This window comes from Meriones unguiculatus, chromosome 15, assembly GCF_030254825.1.
Source record: "Meriones unguiculatus strain TT.TT164.6M chromosome 15, Bangor_MerUng_6.1, whole genome shotgun sequence".
Classification (NCBI taxonomy): domain Eukaryota; kingdom Metazoa; phylum Chordata; class Mammalia; order Rodentia; family Muridae; genus Meriones; species Meriones unguiculatus.
In genome coordinates this window covers 12,748,263-12,773,406 of record NC_083362.1, presented here as the reverse complement: position 1 = coordinate 12,773,406, position 25,144 = coordinate 12,748,263, and the positions used below count along the sequence as shown (strand labels likewise).

General features: G+C 45.6%; 1 protein-coding gene across 2 annotated transcripts in view; it reads left to right on the top strand.

The window, feature by feature from the left end:
• L3mbtl4 (L3MBTL histone methyl-lysine binding protein 4) overlaps positions 1-25,144 on the top strand; it is a 438,827-nt gene that overhangs the window by 402,225 nt on the left and 11,458 nt on the right. For both annotated transcript variants that reach the window (XR_009586410.1, XM_060368214.1), the window contains one exon: positions 23,628-23,797. Coding sequence is in view for 1 of the 2 variants with exons in the window: in XM_060368214.1 (XP_060224197.1) it covers positions 23,628-23,797 (170 nt within the window). In the remaining variant the exon portion in view is untranslated. The remainder of the gene's footprint in view (positions 1-23,627; positions 23,798-25,144) is intronic.

The window sequence follows — 25,144 nt, the reverse complement described above, 5'->3', positions numbered from 1 at the left end:
AGGTAAAGATCTATAAATATGTGGTCTCTAAATGTGAAGCACAATGTTATAGTTTTTTGTGTAGATGAGAAAGTTCACTATTTCAAGGCTAACCCAAAACACATAGCTGGTAGCAATAGACAGCCGTGTCAGGGACCAGAGTGACTCCTGATGAAGAAAAATTCACCTACCATTCCTAGACATACTTAGGTAAAACATTATATTATTCAGCTTTCTGCTGCTGTTAAAAAAAAATACCTGAGATGAGAGAGGTTGGTCTGAGGGTAGAGCGGAGCACCAAGGAGCTTGCATTGTAGAGCCCTGTGTTCAGTATCTGGGGCAGGAGGGGGAGGTTTATTTTAGTTCAGAGTTTTGGAGACTCCAGTCCATAATCCATTGATCACTTCGGGCCTATACAGCATGCAGGGCGTGTCAGTAGAAAAATGTGTTCATCTTTTTGTAGCTGGGAAAGGAAGAGGGGGATCCAGGTCCCAATGTCACCTCTAAATATACACCTTCAGTGTCATAACTACCTTCAACCAGGCCCTCATTCTTAAAAGATTTACTGCCTTCTAATAGTTCCTCAAGCTAGCATTTAAGCCTTTAGCATGTGCACTAGTTGGAGAATACTGAAGCTCCAAATTGCACCAAGGGCACGGGACAGTGTTCTCTTGACAGAGATAGTTGCCCATTTCCAAATGGGATCCTACACCCATATCAATGCCCAGGTTTCTTCTTCCCAAGAGACAGACCAAAACGTGGGATGCTCCCATCCCTCTGTTGCTGCCTCTGCTACTTACTAAGTTTGTAATCATGGACAGCTTACTTAGCCATTTTCCTCCAGGGCAACAGAGCTCACAATTTTATTATATATATATATATATATATATATATATATATATATATATATATCCAGAGTGGCAGGTGCATTGTGGGTACCATGTGGTTATTCCTCCACTATAAACAGGAAGATATTCTCTAAGGTACCTGAAAGATACCACATATCTTTTTGAGTACATTTGTGTGTGTGTGTGTGTGTATGTGTCTGTGTATACTAAGATGTTAACAAGACCCTGAATATACAACCAACACCAAGAGGCAGCTGCCCCCTATTCAGTTCACATCTGACTCTCAGATGAGGAGCAGATCTCCACCAGGCCGCCCAGAGAGGCACATTCATGACAGAATGACCTTCCACAGCCTTGAGAACCCTCTAGAAAGGGCTCCAAGGATGTGCCTCCACTGTCCAGTCCAAGGGGGAAAAAAGCGATCTGGCCAATGAGAACAGCCGATCCAGTATCCTCTGCTGGCTAACTCTATAGTAATTTGAGTCAAGGACAAGAGTCCCTCCAGCTCCTAATTCATTCATTCATTCACTCATTCGTTGAACTCTGCTGGCATGCTTAGTCTAAAACTTCTGAATACTGAACTATGTATATGTATGTATGTATGTATGTATGTATATTTTAACTTTATCCATTAAGGACTTTATTCACTTAGAAGAATATGTAAGTTTTCCAAATCGTTGAGAATTGCATTGTTATGCTTTCTAAATAAAACCTCTGGGGACTAAAGCAGGGTCTGTTTACATTGTATCCTTGTAGAGAACGACTAATTACAATTCTCCTTTTGACCATTTATTCTACCTACATTGAAGTAAACAATGGGATTAAATAATGTTTGTTACCGTGTTATAGTTTTGTGAAATTCTTCAATCCAGAGTGTTCTCTGGATAATATTACTTGAGAGTCTACAAGCAGCACTTTTACTCACTTGCTGTAAATTAATACCAAATTTTGATTAGGCCCAATTGTAAAATAATATAAAGCAAAATAATAATAATAATAATAATAATAATAATAACTTGCTTTAAATAGCTTCTCTAGGTTTAGTTTAAAAGTTCTTTCACTACCTAAAGTATGGGCATGTTCTTTCACACTCCGTGACTTGGAGAAGCTTGTTTATTTAGCGTAGAGAGGGAAGGTGTTGCAGAGCCTGTTTTCCCCAGGCAGAGTGTTATTCCCACTGTATCTGGAAAATTCTCTCCATTCAAAAGGTGTGATGTCTTTGGAATTACTTGGATGGAGACGTGCATGTCTCTGTGGGGAAGCCCATAGGGGAAAAAGGAGGGGTTCAGGTGCTTCTTTCCCCATATACCCCGACATAAGGCTGGAAGGCAGAACAGACCTCAGGCCTGCTATGGGCTTCCCGGAACCATAGGGCACAGTTGGCTGGCCACATCACTCATTTCATTGCCAACACCACACTGCACTTTCACATCCTTTCTCCCTAGAGTGATCCTCCCCCTAACTCCCTCAGAATTCCCCACGCGTGATGCTCTGCCACACTCCCCATGAGACTGAGAGCCGTGTTCTCAGTGCTTAGTGTGCCCTGGAGACTTCGCCCGCCTGCCCTCCAGGCTCAGATTTCACACTTTCTGAGTATCCTCCTCTTTCCTCAAACATACCTCATGGCTCCCATAACTATGCATGGAGCTGTTCCTGTGCTCTGGAGGCGCCAAGACCCATCACCAGACAGGCTTTCTTTCATCTAAGACACAGCTCAAAAATCCCATCCTTCATTTAGCATCACATCTCCTCAGAGTTCAGAACAAGATTCCACTTTTGCATTTATTACATTGCTGCAAGTAACCCTTTCATCCTGCATTTTTAACTGGGACATGAGCTGATAACAACAAAAATGAGCTTGTCCTTTGTACCTCACGTACCTGGAAAGGCACCAGATGCATGGATGGATTATCAAACCCTAGTGTGCAGGGCTCAACAGTAAAGGGTCCTATTTCCCTGCTCTAGTCAAAGCTAATGTGTGAAGAGTATTATGTAAGGTCTTAGGCAGCTCTAGTACAGACAACAATGCAGCTATCAGGTGAGCACCTTATTGTGTGACTTATGGAGAGTCATTTAAAATCATCTCACAGAGCTAAATATATCAATAACAAAGCCCTGCAAATTCTGAGGGATGTGTAAAAGACAGAATCTGCCCTGAGGAGCTTTGGTATCCGTCCACTCGTTTGCTTAATGTGTATCCATTAATTCTCTACTGGGTGTAGGGCATTAGGCTGGGAATGGGTGCTGTGTAGCAGGTCTGTAGATAAACCAGCATATCTTTAGCTTCAGCCTGTGGCAGGGGCAAGGATGAAATGGATAGTGTGCTGTAGGAGGGAATTAACAGGCCTGTATAGGGTAGGAGGTACCTGGAGTCCGAAAAACCTGACCCTGGGACCAGCCACTCTTAGAGAAGAGGGAAGAGCACCCAGGAGAGTCTTAGTTGCCTTTCTAGTGTCATGACACAACAATGACCAAGGAAACTTACAAAAGTGTTTAATTTGGGTTCTGGAGGGTTAGAGACAATGATCTTCATTTTGGGAAGCATGGCAGCATAGTGCTGGATCAGTAACTGACAACTTACATCTTTTTTAGTTTTTTTCTTTTTTGTTTTTGTTTTTGAGACAGAGTTTCATTGGGTAGCCCTGGCTATGCTGGAACTCACTTTGTAGATCAGGCTGACCTGGAACTCAGAGAACCACCTGCCTCTGCCTCTGCTGCTGGGGTTAAAGGCATGCACCACCACCGTCTGGCTGAGAACTTACATCTTGATCCCTAAGTATAGGCAGAGTGAGTTAATTGGGAATCACACTGTCCTTTTGGAAACTCAAAGCTCATCCTATCTCCAGTGATGTTCCTCCTCCAACAGGGCCACGCCCCCTAATCCTTCCCAAACATTTCAACCAAGTGGGGACCAAGTATTCAAATGTATGAGCCTATTGGGGGTGGCTATTGTTACTTCAGCCTCCACTAGGAGGAAATAACTAGTCAAAGAGCAGACTGCATGCAGGGATGGAGAAAAGCTGCTGTGGCTAGGGGTGAAGAGTCTCAGGAGGAGGGCAGAGAGACAGAGATATAGATGAGGAAATACAGGGAGAAAAAATGCTGTTTATCTAAGCTTAGGCGAAATGTGCTTTGTACTGCTGTCATGTAATCTTCGCACACACAGCTCCACTATTAGCACATCCAGGCACCCTTGGTGAACACTGGAACAATCCATGCAGAATGAAGCCACCAAAATCTGAAACACAAAGGAGTCAAGCTGTCTGCTGGGCTTCCAGCACTCAAGAGCTCACCCTCACTCTCTGTGTAGCCTTGTGCTTATCTTCGCCGTCTAAAACAAGGCAAAATGAAGGACTCACAGAAGCTAAGCCACATGCTCAGGGTCACACAACTTGACTCTGATTGATGAAACTTGAACTCGGGTCTACGTGGCACCAGACCTCACGTGTTCTCATGAATGTACTTCGGGAAAAATAGAGTAAATCCTCTTAGCGGAAACACTCACTGGAAAAGTATGCCAGGCTTCTTTATTCCAGCCAAGAAAGCACAAAGAAGTCAGAACCTTCCTAAAGATGCTGTGAGCAATAATAAATAGAATAGATGCTTCTATTCCTGAATGATACGTTGCTATGAAGTCTCTCTGTCTGGTAAGACCAGGAGTTCTGTCCTAGGTTGCTCGTAGCTCAGCCTTAGCTCATTCTCATTTAATTAGTATGATCTATTGCTATCCACAAACATGAGCAAAATTAATAACTATGGATGTTGGGAGCATAGATTCACCTTTGCCTACACCAGCCCTTTTCAAATATGGCAACAGGTGATTCCAGCTTTGCATCTAAATTTCATTTGTTCAGATGGGAAGCTGTTCCATTTTATTAAAGATAAGGCACTTCTGTCAACAGCCTAGTCTCAGGACACCCCAGAGTTTCCCTTCTGAGATAATAGAATAGCAGGCGCTGCCTCTTTGTACTGCAGTTCTCTTTAGGTTTCTTCCCTGCATCCTCTGGACTAAAGGCTCTCAGAAATCTATACCTAGGCGCTGGAGCAAGAATGGTGCTACAGTGCTAGGTGGTCTCACAGGCTTGTCTCCTGCTGAAGAAATGGGAAGTTGACAGTGCACAAAGGCCATGACTTTCCTTGCATTCCCAACAGGAGGCCTCAGCAGGAACTCAGCGTAGCCATCTTGGCAGTGTCTCTGCCAGGTCAGTCTCTGTCCATCCTGCTCTGACCTATTTCCCTGCTCAAACACCTCTCCTGCTCCCCCAGAGCCAAATGCATGGTTGCTGAACCACTCCCGGTGGCAGGCAAAACAAGCCCTTGCTCTGAGCAGCCTCAACTTTCCCTTAGTCCCTACACGGAGACCACGTGATTGACCCACTCACACTTGCTGATGTGTCTCTTCCCCCACCGAGAAGCCACAGTTTCCTCGTCTCTCAGCCATACCTTCTGATGCTGGCCCTGAGATGTGCAAGACCATCCATTCCCTCCGTCACTCATCTGGCATCTCCCAAGCTGCCGGCGTGTGCCAGCTGTCCTTCAGAGGGCAGCCCTTCCAGTTAGGTCCCCTCCAGGCTGCCACGGCCTGCCAGGATTCTGTTCTCCATGATGCTGCCTCTCGGGTATTGTTCTCCAAGGCACTGCCCTCCAGGGCTGTGGCCAGTCACTTAACATCACTGGAGACCTACTGGTTACTACAGAACCAGACCTGCTTTTATAGAGTTGTACCACCCTCCATTCCAGCAGCTTTTTAATGTAAGTTTCATTTCCAGATGCTGGAAAGTACGAGTAGTCCTCTAATAATCCAGTGCAGGTTTATCTATGACACTTAACAATAGTTTTGCAGACACGGCTCCTGTAGTCTTCTGTAAATGTGTATGGTCTTGAACTCATCAGCATGGACCATGCTTACTCAGAGACCGTTTACTGGCATGTTGTAGGGTGTGGAGTCACATGTGATTATATGACCAAAACAATTCTCATCAAATTTTAACTCATTGCAAACATGTACAAACCAAGAGATTTTTTTTTTCTGCACGCACTGCAGATTTCTGCGTTCTGTTGAAAGCTGATCTGTCCTAGCCCCATGCTTCTGAGGGTACAGTTGCTGGAGCTTCGGGCTCTTCTAAAAAATAACCTTGGCTACCAGTTCCCTGCTGGCCTAAACTATGGTCTTCAGGCTAGGATTCTTGGCCCGTACAGAACCCACACAAGGACAAAGAATCCCCCAGGGTCAGGCATCCTAGTGGTTTCTATTCCCTTGTTTCCCTTCTAGATTCCCCTCCCATGGGACTGTCACACAGAAGAAGCCTCTCTGTTCCTCTACCTGAGTGCAGAGAGGGAGGAAATAATGGTTAGAAAGGACAGGGCAAGGACCCTTGCCTAAGACGCTAGGACCTCTCAGTATGAACACTGTCAGAATTAAAATATCTATGAGTGATCATAATCCAGCTTGATAGGCAATAATCCAACCCTCTGTGACACTTACAAAAAACCACAATGTGTCAAAGTGATTTTTTGTTTGTTTGTTTGTTGTTTTTTTTTTTTTTTTTTTTTGAGACAGGCTTTCTCTGTGTGGCCTCTGTGTGGCCTCGGCTATCCTGGACTCCCTCTGTAGAACAGGCTGGCTTCAAAATCACAGAGATCCCTCTGCCTCCACCTCCCTGAGTTCTGGGATCAAAGGTGTGTGCCATGACGTTTGGCTTCAAAGTGTTTCTTAAAATGTGTGCACACACTTAATATCTTCACATAAATCAACAGGATTTGTGGTGAGGCCTCATTGCCATGGGCAGTAGTGCCTGATCATTGTGTTCAGTGACCTAGTGATTCCTCTCTGTGCTACAGAAAGAGCGGACCAAACAGATAAGTCGTGTGAGCAAGATCACTTTTAAAATGTTTTATAGAAGCCAATTCTTTGATTTTATTTCAAATGCTGAACTAAGCTAATTATAATTTGCCTTCTGTAGTTTTATTTAAAAAAAAAAATTGGAAGATATCACAGCCATTGGGAACTATCACCCAGTCCCCTCCCATAACTGCGGAATAGCTTTTATTGCCTTTTCTGTTAACGCACACCTCAAGATTCTATTTGTGTCTTAATTACTTTAAGACAATTACTATGAGTGTTGAAATTCAGCTTTTGTGCCATGCAAGGATGTCCTTAGAGGATGGATTCCGCTGACGCTGCAGCTTAACACGCCACACCAGCACCCAGTGCCAGGACTAACTTGCTGCAGCTTGGCAATGCCCCTACTGAAGTCTCCGCCATTTCAGGCAGATCTTCATTAGGGGTCTGACAAACACCACACAAATGCATACTGTACCTTTGTCGAGAAGCAACAATCATTATTTATAGTAGCTTGCAGTGTTTAATAGTTTTACTATGACGGCGTCTAATTGTTGACCATAATATTCATTGGCTATGTCCCTGGGTCAGAGTAAAATTTATAGCTAGTGGAAAATTTCCCTTTGTTTTTTTAAGAAAAAGAAAGAAAGAAAGTCTTAAAATGAAACTGAATGCAAATCTAGCAGGCGGTTTCTTGCCAGAGAAAGTAACGGTGTAATAGGTTGAATGGCCTACTTTATCAGTTCACGTTGCTAAATCTCAAATCTTTCTCTGGGGGAGAATTTTCTCAGAAGCTCTGTTTCCCACCTTTTCCACTAACCTACTTTTTAGTAATGTTTGATTGTTTTGTAACTCTTACTGAAAGGTAATCTGAGTGAGGAAGATGTCGGGGAAAGAGAGCAGAGGGTGTCAGTTATCACGGTTATCACGTCACTGCTGAGGACAGGAAAGGGGGGGTTGGAACTAAGGCCCAGGTGAAGCCTGGGATTTCGGCTAATCTGTGTTGCCCACTGTGGGCGGATGCTAAAGATAGGCAGACAGCTGAAATGCAGCTGGCTCCTAGGTCCTCGTGGGGCTAGCTTCTGCGTGCCTTCCCGTGCTCTGCAGGGAGGGGGGGGGAAGGCACGATGCAGATGTGCTAGGATTAGCATGGATTTCTTCAGTCTCACATCGTACATGCTTGCGAGAATAAAGCCCTCTTACAATGAATGCCCTCCATTCTCTCTGCGCCCTCAGGTCCTCTCCATAGCAAGCTTTTCACTTCATGGGGAAGTCAAGGGAGGCAGAAAGAAGAGGAAAGCTGGGGTCAGGGTCGCATCTCTTGCCAGGAGATAGGCAGAATCTCTGCCCAGTTGGAGGCTTGCTCATCAGGAACCTGATATCATACTGCTCAGCTCCCTGACAGCAGGAGGAAGAGATCTGCCTGCTTTCATATGGGATTTCCCTAAGTCCCTGGCTTCAAAGGAAGCACAGGAAATAAGTTAGTGGGAGTAACTATAGCTAGGTATCCTTGGCTTCTGGCTGTGGACACATAAGCTCAGAGCCACTGTGTACCTTTCCTAGACCCTTGACAGCATCTCTCAATCTCACTTCACCAACTGCCTAGCCAAACCATGGTTCTTTGGAATTTTTTTCTCTCCTGGACCTCCTCCCCACATCTGCTTCTCATACTTAACCCTGGCTCATCCTGATCCCATGTCCTCTGAAACATCAACTCAACCAGGTCACACCTGAAGATTTTGTATCTCCTGGGATGTGGCTCTACACCAAGTTTTCCTTATTTGCTAACAATATTCCTCTAACCTAAATGCTTAATTTTTTATAAAAAAAAACAATACTGATGTGAGTCTCGGGCACACAAACCTGTACCCAGGAAGCCTCTTTCTGAATCCCAACCCTGATGCCTCCTAGAAGATTTCTCAGGCAAACTCTCTTCTTTTCCATGCCTCTTTGTCTTCTTTGAAAATTCTTCTGATGGCCTGTGATGTGTGGCAGATGCCAGCTGTGGGCTCGTCTGTTTGGGATGAGCCTCCTTGGCCAAACACTGGCCAAGCAGCTTGACTTCAGTCACTGGGAACAGCAGCAGACTGCCCTTCCCAGCTCTCTAAGCCATTCTCTACCTTTCTGGCCTCCATGGCTATTCAATTCAGCCTTGGAAGAATGGTCCTCTGGCTTCCCACAGGTCCTCTCCTATGTTCGTCATCATTACTGCCTTGGGTTCAAGCCATCACGTACCTCTTTCCCAGCTTGTGTTTCTCCTTTGCATCTCCATCAAGAGCCTCGCTCTCCCATTTGAACCTGGAGCAGAAAAGGTAAAGAGTTTTTCAGTTAAATTCTGGAGCAGCTTATAGGTGTCCTGCTTGGTTTCAGCTGGTGGGTACATGAGATCATTAAATTGTTCCTCCTTCCTTGCTATTCTGTGAAGCTCCAAAAAAAGGAGAGCAAGGTTGAGAGTGACACTTTCTTATCATTAAAACAGGAGAGCCTGAGGACCAAGCAGCAACTTTTAAAATATATCTGCCTAAATTTGACCAACATGATTTTAACCAGTAATTTAAAACATCTTCCCCTCAGCAAAGCCCTCCTGGAGACACCTAGATCATTATCCAGGATTCAAGAAAACTGAATTGCAGAAGTAATTCAGAAACAAGGTTCAAATCCACTCTCGAGGCAGATTATCCTAGAAGATCAGCAAGAAAGAAATTAGGACAGAAGCAGCCACGGGTAGCTCTTCACAGAGATTGGCCTACAGTGGGGAAAGGTGGGCTTTCTGCAGCATGGCTGCAAGATGTCTGAAAAGGCCTTTCCCGCAGATTCAGTCAGATAAAGGGGCTCCCTATACACCTACATAACATTTTCTTTAGCTCTCTATTCTTCTGTTCTTCTCTAATCTTTCATTTGGAACAAGAGGAAGCCCTGAAAGATAAAGTGATATGGGCATAGATGCCAGGAAAATCAGCATTTGGTAGTATTCTCCTGCCACTCAGGGCCAGGAGCATTTCTCTCTCCATCCCCAAAGTCCTGTTCTGGGAAGTCCTAATACATTCCAGTGGCATTTAAAAACCTTTCAGATGGTCCCACTGTCCCAGGATTGAATAAAATTGAAGAATGTGTACTCATTTCTATCAGACTATCAGCCTGAAGGAAGACTGGAAATGAGGGGCAGTTTTATTCCCTGGATGCCTCCCCCCTCCCAGTTATTTGGGAAGCAGGAGAGAGGCCAAGGCCCTGGAAACTTGCTGTTCCCATTTATTTCAGCAGCATCTTCCTGTTTGCCTGTTTCTGTCACTCCTCAGCCTTTTCCTTGGCACTGTCTCTTCCCACTGCACTATTAAGCACCCCAAGGAATCGTTCTAAACCTTCCCCATCACTACCAGCAGGCTTTGAAAGTGTCATGGCAACACACCTAACTCACTCTTCTGCAAACAGGAGATTTAATAAAATTCCTTTACTCTCTAACTCTGTTTTTATTAAATTCCCTCCCCCCCCAACACACACACATAAATAGTAGCAGCTTGCCTTTTAGAACTGACAATTAAGAGTCTTGATGATGCCTTAGGTGTCAGTGCTTACTGCCTTGCCTTGTTTTATGATTCCTTAATAGAGACCTGGTTTGCCTGTCATGAGGTGGTCCTTCAGTATGCCCACCCTAAAGTGTAACTCCGTTCTGGTGACTCTACTTCCACAGTGTCTTCCCAGGGAAAGTAAGCATGCAGAGAAAATTACTGACTCAAAATGCAGTTGTTTTCAACAGCAGTGGAAAGCAGGGCTTGGGTACAAGCACCATTTGCTTGAGGAAGAAGCGTCCTGTATCTTTAGAAGTGAGGATCCCCCATGTGGGCAATGAGAACCTTAATTTATGGCATCATGTTCCCTCCCCAAAGGAGCATCTTGAGGCTCCCTGGGTACCGTCTCATCAGCTTTTCATCTCCCTGTCATGTGTGGAAGTGAAAGTCCTGGGAAAATGTTCGCCTTTCCACTAAGGACCCGAAGCGTCAGCCCATGTCCTCAACTGCCCTTGCTTGTCACTTGGATCTCTAATGTAGTTACTAAGAAGCAGTTAGTTGGTGGTTAGCTAATAAGATTGCTGTTCCAAGGGAGGTTGTTCTGGTTTTTTGTTTGTTTGTTTGTTGTTGATGGTGGGTCTCACGCTTGCCTCAGACTGCCCAGATGGAATTCATGATGCTCCTGCCTCAGCCTTGCCAAGTATCTTCCATACCATAGTTCTTCTTCTGCCCCAACCATTCTCTTCCTTCCTACTCTCCTGCTGATATCCCACTTTTTTCCAGACAGTGTAAATGTGCAATATTAATACCTTTTATTAAAGGTATTAGAGACTTATTAGTCTGTGGTGTTAATCTACTCAGGTTTAAACCTTCGTTCTTCTCCTGATATGTTTAAACTAACTGAGCGTGCTGCCTGCTCCGGGTGCACTCCCAGAAGAGCATCCCGTGGGGTTATCGGGGGCATCTTTAGGACCCCTGCCGTAAGTCATGGAGTCCAGGCCTTTGAATGGATTTAGTGGCTCCCCAGGATCCATGCTTCCACGTGAGATTCTGCTTAGATGTGAGTTTTGTGCACACTCTGGGTGACTGTGCTGATGTGTCTTCAGGAAGAGACAAAACCCAACACTTGGTATGTGCCTTGCTCAGCAGGCCTGAGCAGTACCGTCTGCAAAGCTTGGGCCAGACTGCCCAGGATGAGAAAGGTGGAGCTGGGTCGCAGGGAAGGCCACCATGCAGATGGCATGCAGATGAGTCGCATGCAGATGGGTAGATGCAGGCGTCTGCTGGACCCCACTTTCTACATAAGAGTTTGCAGTTTCATGAGGTCCCATTTATTGATTGTTGATCTTAGAGCCTGTGCTGTTGGTGTTCTGTTCAGGAAGTTGTCTCCTATGCCAATGAGTTCAAAGCTCTTCCCCACTTTTTCTTCTAACAGATTTAGCCTGTCTGGTTTTATATTGAGGTCTTTGATCCACTTGGACGTTAATTTTGTGCAGGGTGATAAACATGGATCTATTTGCATTTTTTTCTACATGTAGACATCCAGTTAGAACAGCACCATTTATTGAAGATGCTGTCTTAGATCCAGATATACCAACCCTAGGCATATATCCAACACTTGCTCATGTATACAACAAGGACATTTGCTCAACCATGTTTGTAGCAGCTTTATTCGTAATAGCCAGAATCTGGAAAAATAACCCAGATGCCCCTCAGTTGAGGAATAGATACAGAAATTGTGGTACATTTACACAATAGAATACTACTCAGCAATTAAAAAAAAGAAAATCATGAAATTTGGGGGCAAATGGTGGGATCTAGAAAAGATCATCCTGAGTGAGATATCCCAGAAGCAGAAAGACACACAGGGTATATACTCACTTATAAGTGGATACTAGACATATAATATAGAATAAACATGCTAAACTCTGTACACCTAAAGAAGCTAAGCAAGAAGGAGGACACTGGGTAAGGGGATCAATCCTCACCCAGAAAGGCAAATGGGATAGACATCAGAAGAGGGAGAAAACAGGGAACAGGACAGGAGCCTACCACAGAGAGCCTCTGAAAGACCCTATCCAGTAGGGTATCAAAGCAGATACTGAGACTCACTCAAACTTTGGGCAGAATGTAGGGAATCTTATGAAAGAAGGGGGAGATAGAAAGACCTGGAGGGGAGAAGAGCTCCACAAGGAGAGCAACAGAACCAGTCTCTTTTCTGAGACTGATATGCCAACCAAGGACTATTCATGGAGATAGCCTAGAACCCCTCACAGATGTAGACCATGGCAGCCCAGTGTCTAAGTGGGTATGCTAGTAAGGGGAACAGGGACTGTCTCTGACATGCACTCAGTGGCTGGCTCTTTGATCACCTCCTCCTGAGTGGGGAGCAGCTTTACCAGGCCACAGAGGAAGACAATGCAGTCCAGATGAGAACTGATAGGCTAGGGTCAGAGGGAAGGGGAGGAGGACCTCCCCTATCAGTGGACTTAGGGAGGGACATGGGAGGAGAAGAGGGAGGACAGGATTGAGAGGAGATGAGGGAGGGGTGCTACAGCTGGGATACAAAGTAAATAAACTGTAATAAATATAAAAAATAAAAATTTAAATTAAAAAAAAGAGTTTACAGTGTGGCATGTGGCTGGCCGCCTTCTTTGTGTTTAACGTGATTGTAACAACATTTAAAGATTTAGTTGTTTTAGGTTTTGTGCTTTTCAATTTTTCAGAGAGAGAGAGACAGAATATATTTAAAGTTCCCTGTTTTTGTGAATGTTAATAAACTGGAAAAGGTCAGACATATTATTTGTGCATGTTGGCATCTGGTACTATTTATTTAGAAGGGGGATCCGAACAGAGTAACTTTGTGAGTTTGGAACAAGGTTCCTATATACGCTTAACCCAGAAACCAAAATGTGGTGGGTCCTTTGTGTGTTTATTTACTTATTTATTTCAGTTCCAAACAAGTCAACTGTCTTTAAAACTTGTATAATTCACCTTTTTGTTCTATAATTTCTTTTGTTGTTCTTTCTTTCTTTCTTTCTTTCTTTCTTTCTTTCTTTCTTTCTTTCTTTCTTTTTTGAGACAGAATTTCTCTGTGTAATCTTAGCTGTCCTAGACTCCCTTTATAGACCAGGCTGGCCTCGAACTCACAGCGATCCTCCTGCCTTCCTGAGCTCTGGGATCAAAGGCATGCACTACCGCGCACCTGGCTCGGATGATTTTTAAAGGATAGACTAAAGTCTATAAAATATTTTTAGAAGTACAATTTCATCTGCCAAAGAGACCAGTCGTAAGTTTATTTTCTGTTCTAACATGTACTAATCCCTGCCGCTTGTCACGTCTTCTGTAATTAGATCTGACCAGCCAGAGAGACCCAGTTAAGGATAAAAGGTGGTGGGGTGGGAGGCTGGCATGCAGGAGACACACCATGGTCCATTTGCACTGAGCGGAGGAGGAGTCCCTGGAAAGCAAGCAGAAGGGTCTCCTCCTGCAGCTAAGCTGCAGGACTTTGGGGCGGGCACCAGATACAGTTGCCAGGGCTCTTGGCCTTACCCTCACTAGTCCTGGTGGGTGCAGCAGGAACCCAGAGCAGTCAAGGCTAAGGCCAATGGAGGAGCAGGCCATTATTTATGCACCTGTGTGTCTGGCATTTCTGCAAAGCAGAAAAAAACAAAAAACACGTTAAATAAATGTGATCCCTACAAGAAGGAAATAGCTAGTAAGTCTTCCTTGGTGAAACTGCTCAAAAGTGAACTGTGAAAGAAATCTACAACTTTGGAAGTCCCTAAGTTCTTAACAGATCGTCACAGGAAGGTGTGCTATACATCTAAGTGGGCACCCTGTTTCTTGTAAGTCACCTACCCCCTGCCCCAGACACAGGCTTTGGGGTCAGAAATGCTACACTGAAGTGTTTTGTGGGCAATTACTATGTCAAGGTCACTATGGACTATTCTGTACTTTTAATGAAATGAACCAGGAGATATGAGGTCAGTTTTCCAAATACCTAGTTGAGGAGAGCCCCTTTCCGGAGCCACCTTCAGTGGGGGAGCTGTGTGCAGGGCGAGGGGACACGTGTACCTGTGGACACAGGTGGCTCCCGAGACATGCAGAGAAGCCACTTGGAACACAGATGTATTCTCCTCCTTCTGTCTGGGAACACGTCATCATGACCATGAGGGGAGCCCTTGGCTCCCGGCGGGAATCAGCGTTGGCGGGAATCAGCATCTGCGCTGATCTTGCTGCCAGGGAGGAAGGCAGCTCCCTGTGCCAGGGATTGGTGAGAATGGTGAGTCAAGGCACTATTCCCCAAGTGGCAGGCATAGCAGGGAGGGTAATGACTGCCTCGCTTCACTGAGAGGCAACACTGGTCACTCTTCCATTTGCTCTCAGTGCTCCTTCAAATGCTTCTCCGGATAGATCCTGGGAGAGTCCTGGAATAGGAGTATTTTGAGAAAAAAATCTGACGATGCCCACAAGGACCTGCCTGGAATTTTGATGCTTCTGGTTACAACACAGAAATCTCTCTTAAAGGAAAGGTGACTCAGGCGCCTCTGGGAGTGATGGGACCCCACCCCACCCTCAGATTGTTACTCTAGCCTCACCCTTTTAGACAGGAGCGTGTGAGACTCGTGGTCAGAAGAGCATCCCAGCTCTGCTTGTTCAACTTCCTCCAGTTGCCAAGGCGTGGCTAAGATGGCAGACCTACCAGACTCCACAAAAGTACTGTTACACGTGTGTCAGGCAGTAAAACTGTTCCGGTCTATGGATGCAGGAAGCACACAGCTAGATCCCCCTCCCTGGGATGTGAGGAGCCAAGTAAGGAGCCACAGGTGGGGAGAATAAGTGCATAAGAAGAGCAACTCTGGCTTCCTGATCAGGTTGGCGCCAGTGAGTATCCAATTACGTTTTCACCTTTGTGCACGAAGAAGGTCAGTGTTGGAAAAGATAGGCGAATACACTCTGTGCAACTGGATTGTATTATTCAATCAAAGAAGTTAATGAGGAATGTCTCAAGCTGGGCAAAGCAGATATTAAACTGAAAGGCCAGCCGTTAGCCATCAAAAAATGCACTGCACCAAAGTCTTGTTGAGTGATTAACACCAAAAGTCAGTGTGGACCTTTTCTGCATTATTTTAAAAGTTAAGGTGAAGGGATAGCTTTGTCTCCAATAGCAAACCAAGGGGTGAATTTGATCTCACACCATAAACAATCTCCGGCCTTTCCAATAATGAGAGAGCACAGGATGGAGAGTAGTTCTCTTGGCTTGGCCCACTAGCATTTGCTGTGCACTGTTTGCCTCTGCAGCAAAGCTCTTCTGACGTTTCAACAATAGCATTGTGCATTGAGCACCTGGACTGTGGCCACCATGTCAGGTCTGTGCCACACCACAGGCCTCTGTGGCAGCCCCTGCACATACACTCCACCAAAAGAGACCAAAGCGTAAGAGGGGTAGCTGGTGCCAGGGCTCTGTGGGTGCTGCCTGGGCAGGTAGCGATTATAACCTAATAAACAAAGGGCAGGAGAGCAGCGAGACCTGAGCTGGGACAAGCCCAGACCTCTGCATCTAGAAAGCCTTGGGGTAGACCCTGGGGTCAAGAACCTCCTTAAGGGTCATTTGCTGAAATCGAATCAAAAGAAAGCACTAGAGCTCTACCCGCAAGAGCTGAAACTGAATGCCCCTCACCCTGACCTGCCGCTCCAGGAAGTTCTCATGTACCACTTCCTCCATCGGGATTCAGCCAAGTTTGGCAATGAGCCTCTTCGAAAGAGCTTGTGTGGAAGGAAGTAAGGGATGCCAGGAAGACTGTGTCCCACACGTCAGCCAGATTGGTGGCAGCCTCTGAAGAGAGAAAACAGGCTTACGTACGTTCCCTCGGAATTGGCAATGAGACAGAGCTGAGTGGGAGGTAAGAATGAGCTCTGGAAGGAGAGTCCACACAGCCCAGTACCACTGCTGTGTACACTGTGAAGAGCTAGACCAGAGCTAGCTCAGAAAGGCTCTGAGCTCAGACACAGAGACCCTGTGCAGCTGGAGAACAAGCCTGGCAGGAGAGATGGTCCTTCAGGGATGTGGCAGTGAGGCCCCTGCAGGAGGGCAATGTGGGTGATCCCCTTTGTTTAGTGAGGAGTGAAGCCTTCAAGGATGAGTAAGGCAATAGTCAGGCATGCCCTTCTCCCTCGTATCAAGAGACTGAGGTGGGAGCAGGACTATAAAGCTGGGAACTGGAGCCTCACATACGATGAGCTCTTTCAGACTGACTGAGGAGTATGCTGGGAAATGGAGACGACCTGAGACAGCAAAGCTCCTGTTCTCTAACATCCTTCTTTCCAGAACAGGGTGGGTGGAAGGCAGTAGAGTTACCCAGTCTTTCTTATTTGTGCTTTGGGGGTAGAGTGCGATCCTTAGAGAGAGCAACTCTAAATTTGAATGGTTCCTAACCTAGTTTTCAAAGACAGCCCTACCAGGCCACAGAGAAAGACAGTGCAGACAGTCCTGATGAGACCTGATAGGCTAGGGTCAGATGGAAGGGGAGGAGGACCTCTGAAGGGAGGAGCATGGGAGGAGAAGAAGGAGGGAGGGTGAGATTAGGAGGGGGCTAGGGAGGGGGCTACAGCTGAGATTCAAAGTGAATACATTCTAATAAATAAATAAATAAATAAATAAATAAATAGCCTGTGCATCCATTCAGTCAACATCTCATTAAGCCCAAAGCCATTATCTTTTGTTGCCAGAGAGATGCTTCACTCAGTCTTGCAGCCAAGACAACTCTGGCTGTCTGTCTGTCTCTTGCACCTTTGCCCCTCTGAGCTCAGGTTTGCCCCATAGCCTCAGTTTCTATGTCTTCTGCCATTATTACAGTTGGGGCTGGGTAGACACAGGCCACCTCAAGCTCATTGTCCATGGGTTCATCAAGAAGAATGTTACTTCTGTTTATCTCCTTGGCCAAACCAGGTCTCAACAGAAGCCCTGTTTCAGCTCTCACCAGACTTGGACCATCCAATAAAAAGAGAGCAATAGTTGCCATGGTCATGTTTAAAGAAATGAAGCAAATTAATTTTAGCAGCATATTTTATTTAAATCAGTGTACCCAAAATATCATTTCAGTATTAAATAAAGACTTTTTAAGAGGATACATATTCATGTTCTTTTTAATACTATGTCATCAAAATCCCAGACATACTATAGCATATCTCGAAATTCACTCAACATTGCAAATGTTCTAAAGCCATGTGTGTCTCTTGGCTACCATGGCAGGCAGGACCCAGCTTCTGGTTCTCCTGGTAGCCCAGTGGAGAGCCCATAAAACCCCATGGAATCTCTGTCCTTCATCAGTCACGTTTATATAAAATCAACTACAGTGAAGCAACTCATGATGAGGGATGACCGGCAGCTACAACCTCAAGGCTCTGTTTAAGTAGATGCCAGGGTTTGAATTCCATGCAGTAAGGGCCTGAGGAATGGAACAGAGGCATGTGTGAGTCACTGCATGGCGTCTGAGGAACAGCCTGAGCTGGGTACCTTCACCACTAATGCCTGTGCCTGCCACACTCACGCTCCCACCAGTCCCACACACTCATGGCCGTTGTCTTGCAGATCATGTTTGTATGTCTCTTCGTCTGTTTTGCCCTTTGTGCTGAGGAACAAAGCAGGAGAAGACACGGAAGAGAAGATGCCATAACACAGACCCGATGGCCCAGCAAACCCAAGACATGGGGAATGTCTGCAGGGAGAAGCCAGCCCTGCCTGCTGCCTCCCCCTTCGCAGCAGTTCCCAAGGGAGTGCAGGGCCACAGACAGCGACTCTCAGTGTCAGAGACCGGCCCAGCCAGTGACCGTCGTAGATTACATGGTAGATGGAAAAATGCATGTAATTGAATTTCAGGGCCAATTGCAACTTTAATTTTTTTACTTCCTCTTTGTGGAGCACAAAACATGCTAGCATGGCTCCCGCTTTCATTGAAGAGAAGGCTCCTTGTGAAATGGGTCTCCGTTTTTAGTGGATTAAAAATAGCTTGAGGCCCAGTCATGCAGGCTTGTTTACCGCTTATGACTCACTTAGCTTCAGTTTTGTTGTGCGAAGCCTTTGTGAAGAAACAGCCATATTTTTAAAGAACATTTCCATAAAGGATTTCTCTTCCCCTTGTGGAGGCAGAGCAGAAGTGGGGAGGGTGAGCGAGAGGGGCTGGGAAGAAAGCAGGGACCTACTTTCTTGTTATTTTCAGATGACTTGAAATCCTTGGACTCTACGTTATTTTTAAGAAAGGCAATCTGTAGAGTTGAGAATAAGACATATTATTGTGCTCTGTGGCACAAGCCTATGAAGCCTCTGAGAAGACAGTCCCCATGTCAAATGCCAACCAAAGCTGGCCAGTCTGGCCATCCCCTCAGAGTCTTGAGACTAAAAGCCCCCTCTCATCCTTGGATGCAGTTTTCTGAGACTATGTTTCTCCCAGGGCAATGGCTGTTGCCTCTGTAGGACAGGTACTGTCTCAGCATCCTTCAGAATGCTCCTCTCTGTGTGGTTCTGAAGAGATGAGAGCTCAGCCAAGTCTTTCAGCACTCTAGTGCAGGGCCTGCTTCCATCCTAAGGTGAGATGTGTTGCTGAATGGATTAGCCTGGGAACCTGGAGAGTGTTCCAAATCTTTGAGTGTCTTCACAAAATCATTAAACACATCTTTTATATATATATATATATATATATATATATATATATATATATATATATATATAACATATATATTAAACTGTGAATACCAACTTTAAAATGAAAAGGAAGATGTAAAAAAATTTCCAATTTTTTCTACAGATGTCACTGACTGCGGTGGCTGGGGTTATATCTTCTGTTTTCTGAAAGGGAAAGTACCCTAAACGCAGAGGTAGTTTTGATTTTTGTCTCTTTCATGCTGGTGTGAGAGGCAAAGCCAGGATTACACATGTGTTTCAGTTTCTGCTGCAGAGGACATTCTGTTTAATTAAAGTGCTGAGACCTCTCACAGGAGGATGCTCTTGCAGGCTGAATTTCCTAAGCTGGCTTCTCGGGGAGCTGGTAGGAGTGGCTGCTGCATGAGACTGTGTAACTAGGAAGCCGCCCAGACCTCAGCTAGCTGTGGTAGGTGGAAACCGCTGGGGTGCCGGAGCCCTTGGATGAAATAGGCAGAGGAACCTTTCTGCTGTGTTCATGGTAAACACCCCAGTGCCTCCTGCTAGAAGTTCAGCTGCTGCTGGGTTGAGGAGGACAGTGCATTCACAGGCTGATTAATGACAGATAAACTCAGCAAATTGCACGGGTCCGTGGTCTCTTCATTGTGCAGCCATCACAGAGCATACTTATGCTTTTCTAAATGAGCTAGCCTCTATACATGTAAGCTGTACTGTAGAACCTGACATACTCTAGGCTGTACAAGTAAACTGTGCAGACTATTATATGCAATGGGAATACAGAAGTATTTACTAACTGGCCATATGAAAGGCGTAATAAAAACAGTAGGCGGTAGGAACTTTTCAGCTCCATGGTATTCTTGCATAATCATGGTGGTCTATATGACCCATTGATGACAGAAGCATAGTTATATGCAATATGACTGTTCATAATTCCAATAATCCTGATGATCTTTAAAGTGCTGAGAGACAGTTATGAGGTATCCGTTGTGAGGTGAGTTCTACTGGGCTCAAGAAAAACTTAAAATCAGTATGTTCACATCTTGGAAATATATGTGAATTTTGAGGGAATTTTTTAAAAAAAAGTTTTTATGCACAGAATTTAAAATAATATAAATCCCCTGATTTTAAGAGTCCGTCAATAGCCACATACTCCCGAGCGCCTAGGCCACATGTGTTTCAGCATTGTCAGGGTGGTTGTCTTATATCCGTCCCAGTTAGCCTGGGGAACAAATATCCCATTCTACCTTGAGAGCAGCTACTGTCATGTTTCGTTCCATGTTGATGGCTGCCACACCATCATTCCCAGGATCACATAGGTGTAAGATCTGAACAAGGAACCAAAGGTTGTTACTGTGATAGGATTTTGGCCTTCAGAGAATTAAAACCTAGGCAAACTGGCTTTGGAAATGTTGGATGTCTCCATATTCACTATGAAACTGTGAAAGCCCTCATTCCTTCTTACAATCATGTGATGCCTGATAAGTATGAGACATTCACTCTGTACCTGGCGCTGTTCTAAACACAGTAAGAAATCTGGACGGTTTAATAAAAAACAAACAAACAAATTATCATATTGTGATGCAAAACTGATAGCAGTACGGAAAAAATATGTTATTTGTGTTTGGCATGTAACTGGTTCTGGCAAACATCGCTCAGGGCTCAGGGTTGTAAATGAACAAACACAGCCATCTCCCAGAGGAAATTCTGAGCTGCAGGGACCATCCGCTCCTCAGACTGCTGTAGGTCTTTTCCACCATCCATGGTAGGACCTCCGGTGGCATCTCACACTATCCGCCCAGCTTTCGTGAGCTTCCAGATAACTAAGCGACACACATTTCACTGGTCTTCAGGTGAGAACGTTGTTTTGGAAAAGGCAAGATGCACTGTTCACAAACAATGGACGATATCAAGTGTCCCACGCAGAGCTGGTACATTCCACCTTTTTTAACCCAAGGCTATAATTTTCCCCTGAACTAATTGGAATTACTCTCTACCACTTTCCAGAGTCTAGAGCCAAGCTGAGAGTGGCCTTCAATGAGCTAAGAAACCCCAGAACCATCCAGATGCTGTCAGCCCCATGTTATATGAGCTTCCAAGAGGAAGCCTCAGCACTCCAAACACACAGCTACCTCCAAAGCTGAGGTGTTCAACAATCTTCTTCCTCGGGGACACACAGATTCTTTCCCATTTTAATGCCTTCTGCATTTATTTGTGAAACACAAAAATCCTATCGCCAAAACTTGATATCTCTGTACCTTCTAAATATAACATGTGTCTTTTCGGAGTTTTCTGTATATTGGAAATGGTTCTTGGTTCATTTACTCAATTGATGAATAATGAGATTCACATACGTTTGAGATATATCTTTGTTTATTTTTAAGTCTGTTCTATTTAGCAAAGCAACCCAACTATAGTTTTCAGGGGGAAAAAAAAGCCAGTGTTTGGTCTTTGATTCCGGCCTTCATCTGAAAGTTGGAGCTTAAATTCATGGTTTTCCAGGCAGGTCTGCAGCATCTATGTTGCTGTAACTACGCACTGGCCCGTAATGCCAAGGCTTCAAGGCCTTTTTTTTTTTTTTAATATGCTCTCATGCCACCAGACGACTTCATTACAGAACATCCACATTTGTCAACATGCTGGCCTTTCCAACAAGGTGTGAAATCTCCCATCGGAACCTGCAGCCTAACATACTGTTGGCTGAACTACATGAAGGGAGATAACCTATTTACATACTAAAAAGGTCAGCTTGGACAATCAGCAGTTAGAGAGGAATTTGCCGCCGCTTGCAACTGGAGCATAAGAATTAGGAAGAAGCCTGCAATTTTGCTGTCTTTTTATCTGGGCAGACAGCAAACGTGAGTAAATATGAGAGTCTCTGCTCTAGCAGCACTGTGCAGAAGAGCAGTGATGGACAGCTCACTCACCATCCAGGGCCTTCCTGCTTCCAAGCAGGTATGTGACTGACCACGCAAAATACAGGTCAGCCTCTGACACTGAAAACTCTAATTGTGAGGTGGAAATATCTTCATAATGATTTTCCAGACTCTCAACAGAATATAACATGATAGCCCAATAATGAGCTCTCAGTTGCAGTGTGGCTGCCTCTGCTTAACCTGCCACTTGCCTCAGGAGAGGAGGCTTTCGGAAGGTGTGAAGCATTCCCTTTGCCATCTGCCTGTTAAGTCCCCACAGATTTTAGTTAGTTAATATGAACTGAAAGTATCTTCAAGGATGTCATTATAGGGGCAGAGGTTTGTGTTAACATTTGTGATGGTTTTGCTCTTTATCCATTTGGAGGTCCAAGGCTATTTCAACACATGTATATATATTTCAATACATGTATATAGGTACTCATGTATATGTGTGTGTGTGTGTGTGCTGATGTGGTTCCTCACTGTGTATGTGTTCAAATGTTTGTGTGTGTGTCCATTTATGTACATGCAGGTGCATGGGCCTGTGCGTATGTGCGTGTGTGTGCTGATGTGATGCATTTAGTATGGGTACGTGTATGTGTGTATGTGTGTCCATGGAAATAGCACAACCTCAAGTGTCACCTTCAGGCACTGTCTACCCCCTCTGAGAGGTGATCTCTGAGCCTGGAGCTCACCCGTTGTGCTGGGTTGTCTGAGCAGTGAGCCCCAGTGATCTGTCTCCACCTCCCCAGCACTGCCATTACAGCACATGCCACCACACCCAACTCTTTCCCATGGCTTGTGGATGTCAAACTCAGGTCCTCGTGTTTGCAAGGTAGTCAGCCGCTTTACTGACTGAGCTTCTAGATCTCCTCATACCACAAAGGACCTCCCCTGCCCCGAGTTCCATCTTAACTGGTGGGATAGAACATAAGAGTAAATCCACTCTTTGTTTTGTTGTTTGAGATAGAGACTTACTCTATAGCCCAAGGTGGGCCAAGAGCTCTCTGTAAACCCCATGTCTGTCCCAAACAAATACTTCTGGCTCCATCCATGCCCTGGTGCTGGGGTTACATGCCTGTTCTGCCAGGGCTGACTAACGTTCTGAAAGAAAAAACCCACTAGGGTGGCAATGTTCACAAATGTGAGGCCGAGGAGCCTCCAGATCTGATGGGGTCTCGTTGGGGTAAGAAGAGCCAGTCTTGAACAAGCTGCAGCCACTGTCCCTCACACCATATAGTGGGGATCCATTCAGACTTCCTGCTTAATAAAGAAGGCGTCCCTTAAGAATGTCTGAGCTGAGACATTGCATCTTAGCTGTGGCTTTGCTCCCTGGGTGCCCTGACCTTTCGTCCCTCCATCTGAGGTCACGATATATTTCTGGGACTCTACGGCATCAGCTGATGTCACGCACTTTCTCATGGGAACACTCCTGTATTTTATTCAGTATCATAGGAGAATTTAGGGAGACACACATGAACCTGGGCTCATTCTGTCTTTATTAATGCAGGAAGTGGCTTCTAGGGGAAAATTGTTCTTTGTGTACACATGTATCCCGGGTCGTTCAGGCTCCGGTCTGTCCAGTAGTCACATCCTGCATGGCTCTGTGGTTCCTCTGACTCTTGGTATAAGGAGAGAAAAGCTGGGGACAACCTACAACTTCACTGCGGCCGAGCAGATCCTCACAGAGAGTATTTGAACTTGCTTAAGAACCAGACACATGGAGGCCTTACATGATGAGTTTCACACACTTCCTGGTCTAAGTCAGTTAAGTGGCACAGGCTAGCCCGGGGACTCCTCTAACAATACCTGCCTGTGCTTTTCACCCACTGCCCTGCGGTGTCTGCTGGGCTCACTCTATGCTGCTCTCTCTTGCAGAATACTCAGCTGCACAGGTGCAGCGGGTGCTTCAGCAGTCAGTCTCCATGACATCCTTGTCTGCCCGCCCTTTCCGAGACCTCCCCCTAGGCAGGGAGCAGCACTGCAAGCTGCTTCCAGGTGTGGCCGATATCCAAGCCAGCCGAGTGGCCAGATGGACCGTGGATGAGGTGAGAAGGGCCACTGGGGACACGGGAGTGAAACAAAGCCGGGCTTCTCTACCGTCTAGGGGAAATGTCACCTGCACATCTCAGACCGCGCACGCGTCAAATGGAGCAGTAGTCAGGCAAGCCTTTGAAGACGCTGGGAAAACCCGCTCTCTGCCTGGCTGATGTAGCTCCCTCCATCCCAGCCTCACCCTCGTCTCACCTGCTGTGTCTTGTCACCATCCCCGTGCCAAGCAGAGCAGAGTCACCCGAGATCTTCCAAATCCACTGCCCTGTTCTGACTGGAGAAGCATTAGTGCATAAAGCCCTGTGCTTAGAAACCTCTTCTCTGGGAGAGCACTGCTCCAGACATGCTGGGCGCTGGGTGATCCTGTGTGCTCCCCTTCAGGGATAGGGCACGCCTCGGTGGTTTCTTCCCCCATACTGCAAGATTACCAGGTAAACCTCGAGTTGATTTTTAGTGGACTTAACTGTTACAACAGCGGGCGCGATGTTTTATAGTGCGGAGAGTCGGCTAAGATTTCACAGTATTGGTTTCCAATATAATCGTGCCTCACAGCGTTGCTGTTCTGTGTGGATCAGTTAGGCTTCAGTGCTCACTGTACCATTGAAGCAGTGTCTCCTATTTAACGTGTTCATTTAAGGGAGCACATTGTTTGACTGACCAAGATATCACTTCACTGGCCGACCTCAGAGAAAACCTTTTCAACCTAGGAAACCCTGGTTCTCTCTGTGGACAAGGATTGAGACAGTTCTGGAGCTAAATTAGCTTTGACCTGTGCTCCAAGCACCTACACCAGTCCCCTTCCCTTGTTACGGGTTAAGCTTCTTTTTCTAAGAGTCTCGCACTGAGGCTGGACAGACTTGGAAAATCTGCAGCATACTCCCCAGAGACCTCCTCTGATATCCTGAGATTCCCTTTTACCCAGTTTCCTGCAGCAAGAGGAAGAGGGAGCTGCCATTGTTCCTGGGCATGCTGTATCTCCCTACCCACCTCCTGTACATTCTGTGTAGTGATGGAGCCATACTGTCATGGCAGTAGAGAGCTGAGTCAATGGCCAAGAGAATACAGGGGAGAACAGAAGAGCAGGACCCTGTCCCCAGAGTACTTGGGTTTGTACCTTCTTGGAGAATTGTGCTACTTTGCAAAGTGTGCTCATGACCAAGCCAACTGAACTGAAACCTACTATGATTATGATGAGATCATATGTAAAAGGGCACTGAACAATTGGGAAGTTCTAATTGACAAGCAGTTCCTTACTGATTTCCAAGCTGGTCATTTGCTGTTCTCCCTGTTGGAAAGTAAGGCTGAAGTTGGCTCCTCCCCTCTCGATAAACCCTTAGCTCATG